Genomic DNA, 6,889 nt, shown 5'->3' on the forward strand with positions numbered 1-6,889 from the left:
CAGAATCCTTCAACTATTACTATTGTTTCTTAGCCTTTTGGCTAAGATTAAGTGTAAAATACTTCTACCCTCCTCCAACAGGGCATCAGGGGTGCACTCCTGACGAAAATGCTTGTATAAACTGATCTTGGAACTGGTTTTATGTGAATGTGATAACAGCCACTGTTTTATGTGAATGTGCCAGCAGCCACTGTTTCTCCTCTCCCACAGTCCTTGGTGGTTTTCCTTTCCAATGTGGGCCCTGCAAAATAGCTCCCTCAAAGAAGGGTGGCAAGATGAAGAGGGGCTGTTCAGTTCATCCACAACACCACCATCAAACACTCCCAAGTGCATCCATGGAGTGGGGGTCAAGACCAACGCTCCTCGGGCACTCAGAGAGCGGCATAAGTTGGCCATGAAGGAGCGGAGGTCCCAGCTGTGCACATTGACGCTGGGCTCCACAAAGCCATCCTGGCCAAAAGGGAAGGAATGTCCTAAACTGCAGCCACCTGGAATTGTCCAGACAATGTGACAAGGATGATGACTCATCAAGCAAGCTTGACACTTTGGTTACCTGTGTATCCATCATCACCTTCAGAACTCCACAGGCAAGCGAGTGGTTGAGAACTAAAAGCTAGTTAAAGTTAGACAGCTGCCTTTGTGTTTCAGTTTTACTTTTTTTCAGTAGCATGGACTATTCAAGCAAGGACTAAGCAGGTTTAGAATGCCCCAATTCATTCTGACATAACCATTTTTTCTAGAAATCAAATAAGATTTCCATCTTTTGCATTTTAATAAATGACTCTAAAGTTAGGTCATTGGTAGCATCTGCGATTTCATAAAATGAAAAACCCCTGAAGTTTGGGTGTGCTTTGGAAGAGCATAAAAACAAGTGATAAACTCTGGGTTTGGAAAAATACACAAGCATAATGTGGAACCTAAAGTTGGACCACTTTTCTCCACATATTGTTTTTGCCCACTCAATCTCTGCACAGGTTTCCTCATACAACACCACCTTTCTTGTCAACAGTTCTACAGTGGACATTACGTGCTTGAACCATGCCTCTGTGTAAAGGACAGGCCAAAAGAGGTGTTGGGTAAAACCTGAAAAACCTGGGCTTGGTGCAGTGGCTTAGCAGCTAAATCCTCACCTTGCAAGCTCTGGGATCCCATAGATGAGCCGGCTTATATCCTAGCCACTCCATTTTCCAACCAGCTCCCTGCTTGTGACCTAGGAAAGCAATGGAGGACAGCCCAAAGCCTTGGGACCCTGCGCCCACATGGGAGACCTGGAAAAAGCTCCTGATTCTTGGCTTTGGATCGGCTCAGCTCCAGCTATTGCAGCCACTTGGAGAGTAAACCAGTGGATGGAAGATCTTTGTCTCTCCTTCTCTCTGTAGATCTGCCTTTTTAATACAAAAAAAATCTTTTAAAATAAATAAATAAATCCTTTTTAAAAAGGAGATGAAAAACCTGACTCTTCTCTGGCCTGCTGCAGAATTCTTCACCCCTTCACCATGTTTCTCTGACGCTGTACTGGAACGTGACATAGATTGCGGGGTACTTTGTGGCCCCCATCTCACAGAGACCCTTGTAATCTCTGAGAATGGCTTTAGACCCAGACTCAAGCAGGGGGGCTCCAGATGGTTACACAACACAGCTCTTAGACACAAGGATAATACAGACATCCTGTCTGCTCCAGGGAATTTGAGAGGGACAGGGAGGTGACGCTGGTTTCCCCAAAGGATCAAGAAAGACATTTGCCTAGAAGGTAAGACTAGATTATATCTGGGGTCTTAGGACATTGCCTGAGGAGACATGGGTTTGGAAATTGCTCTTCTTGGCTGTTCACAGCACAGAAAGACTTCAGTACTTGCTTTCAACTTCAGATGCCCTTGAGCCACTGGGCCCAGAGTCCTCGGGGCTCACTTGCTTCTTTCTCAGCTTCTGACAAACTGTCCACAGAACACAACATTTTCCTCTGGACACTTCGGTGTCTTCCCATCCTCACATGTCTTCTCAGGCTATAATAACCAGGGTTATCTTCATTCCCTGGAACTCCTGGGTAGGACTGAATCATCACGGATAAGGGCCTCTCTCTGGCTCCTCAATTTAATTACATGGGCCAAGCCCGATTTGGACAAGGCAGGTAAACATATTCACAGGCTCTGTGGATAAGGCATTGCACAATCACTACAGGGGGCAGGGGTGAGGGGCACCACAGATGCCATAAAAAAAAGTAAACTGGGCATCAGCTTTGAGGCACAGTATGTTAAGCAGTTTTCTGTGATGCCAGCATCATTCTACCCAATGCTGGTTCAAGTATCGGCTACTCCCACATGTCATCCAGCTCCCTGGTAATGCACCTGTGAAAGCAGCGGAAGATGGCCCAAGTGTTTGAGCTCTTCCTACCCACATGGGACATCCAGATGGAGCTCAGACTTCTGGCATTTGCTTGGTCCAGTCCTGGCCATTGTGGCCACTGGGGATTGAATCAGTGGATGGAAGATCTCTCTTTTTCCTTCCCTGTAACTCTGCTTTCAAATAAATAAATAAGGCTTAAAATACAACAACATTTTTAAAGATGCTTTTTTTAAAAAGTACCAGCTGGTACCTTGGCATATGAGGCTAATCCTCCACTCTATGGTGCTAGCATCCTATGTGGGCAGCAGCTTGGTTCCTGGTTGCTCCACTTCTATTCAGCTCCCTGCTTATGGCCTGAGAAGGCAGCAGGGGAAAGGCCAGAACCTTGAGCACCTGCATCCACATGGGAGACCTGGAGGAAGCTCCTGGCTTCTGGCTTCAGATCAGCCCAGCCCAGCTCCAGCTCCAGCCATTGCAGGTATTTCAGGAGTACTCAGGCAGATAAAAGTTCTCTCTCTCTCTCTCTCTCTCTCTCTCTCTCAAGCTCTCTCTCTCTTTCTCTCTCTCTGTAGCTTTCAAATAAAAGAAGAAAGAAGGAAAGAAAGAAAGAAAGAAAGAGTGGTAAAATGTAGTTTACTCAAAGATACTTGTTGCATATAGTAGTATCAAAAGATGCATAGAAGGAACATGTCCTGAATAATTCACAAACTATTTTACATGAATAAAAATCAATGAAAAAGATAGGCCACAGACTTGAATATATTTAAACAAAAATTTTTTTAACAAGATTTACTTATTTTTAGTGGAAAGTCAGATTTACAGAGAGAAGAAGAGACACAGAGAAAGATGTTCTGTCCACTGGCTCACTCCCCAAGTGGCCGCAATGGCCAGCCAGAGCTGTGCCGATCCAAAGCCAGGAACCAGGAGCTTCTTCCAGGTCTCTCATGTGGGTACAGGATCCCAAAGCTTTGGGGCACCCTCCATTGCTCTCTCAGTCACAAGCAGGGAGCTGGATGGGAAGTAGAGTAGCCAGGATATGAACCAGTTCCCATATGGGATCCTGGTGTATGCACGGTGAGGACTTTAACTAGGTTACTGCACCAGGCCCATAAAATGTGTTTAATAGCATTGTATTTGTTGCTGCCATTTCTGTGTATGTCTAAAGCAGTCAGAGTCAATCACATGACTTCATCATGCAGATGGGCAGATGCATATCATGAGGGGAAGGCAGAGCAGGGTGACCATTTGAGCCAGGGGGGAAGGCTGCCTCTGTGACCATCATAGGCATGTGTGGGAGCATGACTTCATGCTGGAAAGTCCTACTGCTACGACCTCAGTGGTGCTTACACAATGCTTGCTCCCCAGGGAGCAATGAAGTGTGGCTAGGATTCATTTATTTTTCTTCATACATATGACATCTCTTATCAAGAGTTTATTTTCAAAATTTAATAACACAAATTATATGAAAATGTGAGTTTGTGAGGAGGAAAATCAGAGTGGGATCACTGTCCCCAGGAACCATCTGGCTGGGAATGATACAGTTGGAAGGGAGAGGTATGCTAGACTGCATGCTTTATTAAGACATATTTTATGTGGAAGGCAAACTTTACAGAGAGAACAAGAATGAGAAGAGGTCTTTCATCTGCTGGTTCACTCCATAAATGGCTGCCATAGTCAGAGCTGAGGGGATCCAAAGCTGGGAGCCAGGAGCCTCTTCTGGATCTCCCAAGGCAGGTGTGGGGGCCCAAGGACTTGAGCCATCCTTTGCTGCTTTCCCAGGCCATAAGCAGGGGCCTGGATTGGAAGTGAGCAGCTGGAACAGGAAAGACTGGCACCCATATCTGGGATATTGGTGCTTGCAAGCAGATGATTAGCCAATTGCATCATCACGCTGGTCCCTATATGCTTTATTCTTGAAGGTACAAATGGCAAGGGCAGCGTAGGAGCTCTAGAAAACTAGGGACAAAAGAAGAACACACAAGGAGAGCGACAGTGATGGGAAGACCAGGAGGCCATTTTTATCTCCCTGGCTGCTTTTCCCAACAAGCCCAGGGGCAGAGTCGGGGCCTGCTGGGCTCCACTCGGAGAAAGATCCACGGTCCCATGGTGGCAGGGGGCTCAGAGAGGATGGGAGTGGAAACAGGAATAGGCCATCCTGAGCATGCATGGCTCTCTAAGCACAGTTCAGATCTGCTCTTCCGGAATTGTGCAATTCTTGGAGGTGACTCATGTGCCCTTAGAAAATGTTAGAATCAGACTTCCCGTGTTGCCTAACAAATGTGTAAGCAACTTTAAAAATAGGTTGAAGACAGGGTTCTGAGCCAGGTCTGACGTGGGACTCCCCGCAACCCACTGCAGCCCATCTCTCGGGCCAGCCCATCTCTGAGCTTTGCTATTCCTATCTCTGAAAGCACAAGGGGTTGCCCTGGAGCCAGTCCCATGACTATGGGTGCAAGTTGCTGACATGAGGCCCAAGCAGCATGGGACCATTTTGGTGATCCAACTGAATAGTAGCTACATACCAACTTGAATGTAAAGCATTTTATAAGCCTTCCTTCATTTTCTTTTCAAAATGCACTACCTAAAGAGAGGGCCCTGAGACTCAAAAGAGGCCAAAAGATGTACCCAAGGGCGTGCACCTGCTGAGTGGAGCCGATAAAACCACATTCTGTGGCCTCATCAGAGACTTGGATTCCTACAGGCGTGGGCTACGTGAGGACAAGCTTACCTCCAGGGGCACACTCAAATCAAAGTCAGCCTTTTCTTAGTCACCCACTGTTACACCCAAAGGAGACAGGTCTTCCCCTGGGGCTGTGTGTCGGTAGTTGTAGGGCAGTGCTGTCTGATCCTGTCCACCCAACCTTGAACGCTGCCGTGGTGAGAGATGAAGGGGCGTCCCAACCTATGCACTTCAAAGTGGAAACTTCTCCCAGAACCTTCACGGTCCAACTCCTAAGCCACACTTCACGCTAGGCTAGCCTGTTTGGAAGACAAAGCCCTCTGGGCCTGCTTTTCCGGGCAATATTGCCGCCAGGCCGGCCACAAGAGGGAGCTGTTGGTCACTGTTTTGAACTAGCTGACTCGGTCTGCGGTTGATGCCTTGAGGCCAAATGTTCATGCTTACACACTCTGGTGGACATCACATCTCTGGGTCCCCGTGCCCTCAGTGAGACTCCAGAAGTTTCTAGGCCTTTCTGCTGTCAGTAAGAGGGGAAAAGTGCTGGGGCCTGGCCAGGAAAAGCTGGCTTCTGGCCTTGGACTGCTTTGGGAAGAAGCAGCTGAGGCTTGGCAGAACGTCTTCTTCTCTTGGGATTTGTAGGGAAGAACACAGCAAGAGATGGCTGCAGGGCTGGTCTCCCCCTCACCCTAAGGACTCTCCTCCAGAAAGGGTTAGGCTGGAGTCCAGCCCCACCCACCCTGGCCTGTCTCTATAAAGGGACCGCCCGAGCTACCTGCAAAGGCACTGGCTCTGCGCACTACTGCTCAGTCATGAGTCTCGCTCTGTCCGGGCTGCTCTGCCTGCTGCTACTTTCATTGCCCTCAGGTAAGACGGCAGATCTGGGACACACTATAGGCAGACAAGCCAGCCAGGGAGCCATGGGTGCCAGATAAGGCAGCAGGCCAGGGCAGGGGTACCTGTGAGTGATTACCCAGAACAACTAAGAGAAGGACTTGGCTTCGGGCTAGACACGGCTCCCCTGCAAACCTCCAGACTCTGGCTTCTAATTAAAGCCTGGCTGAGTTGCAAGAGGAGGGCTGAGGATGGGATGGCCCCAGCAGGGGATTCCAAACTCACAAGCCCTCTCCAGGAAAGAGAGCCTGATGCAGGCAGGTTCCCATGTCCACCTTGTTGTTATGTTTTGTTTTCCTGCAGGCAATGCCTTGTTTGGGAACGACGGCGTAGAAATTCGTACTTGCACTGCACTGAAAGGCAGGTGTTTCTTCGGCTGTAAACCAGGATGGACCTGGATAGCTTTCTGCCACAACATACTGTCTTGTTGTAGAAGGATGAGAAAGTATTTGCCCCCACAAGCCAAAAAATTTTGATCCCCACCTCATGGGTTCAGTTTAAAAGCTACATAAACCACTGAAAGGACTCGAACTGACTGTCTGTAAGGATCTAAGAGCTCGTGGTTGGGCTGGGGGTAGCGAACAGGACACCTGCTTGTAGCCAGCTTCTTGATCCAGTTGGGGCATCAGTTTGCATCCAGCTTCCTGACCCAGTTTTACAAGTAATTTGTTAAAGCAGACAATGCTGTGTAAGTCACCTGCTGTTGCTTTTTCTTTCCAACCACTGATCCTGTTTCCAAGTAAAAATTAACTGATTACTGCAAGTGCAATGGCCAGAGAATAATCACCTATGCTGAGCATGGAAACCATAGCTTGCCAACTGGTTTAAAATCCTCACCACACAATCTAGGCTTTTTCTTATCTTTGCACATGAAGAAACTTATCCAAGGTAACACACCTGGCCAGAGTTAGGCAGCATTGGGCTTGAAGCCAGACAGCCTTGATCCAGTGATGCTGGTTAAGCTGGACCAGCTGT

General features: G+C 47.9%; 1 protein-coding gene across 1 annotated transcript; it reads left to right on the forward strand.

Annotated features, from left to right (window-relative positions):
• The first annotated feature begins 5,832 nt into the window (after positions 1–5,832).
• DEFB136 (defensin beta 136) lies at positions 5,833–6,390 on the forward strand. Its single transcript, XM_040966337.1, has 2 exons — positions 5,833–5,887; positions 6,218–6,390. The coding sequence occupies exons 1-2, from the start codon at positions 5,833–5,835 to the stop codon at positions 6,388–6,390; spliced, it is 228 nt and encodes a 75-aa protein (XP_040822271.1).
• The last annotated feature ends 499 nt before the right edge of the window (positions 6,391–6,889 follow it).

This window comes from Ochotona curzoniae, unplaced genomic scaffold (genome assembly GCF_017591425.1).
Source record: "Ochotona curzoniae isolate NIBS_2020 unplaced genomic scaffold, NIBS_Ocur_1.0 scaffold_4505, whole genome shotgun sequence".
Classification (NCBI taxonomy): domain Eukaryota; kingdom Metazoa; phylum Chordata; class Mammalia; order Lagomorpha; family Ochotonidae; genus Ochotona; species Ochotona curzoniae.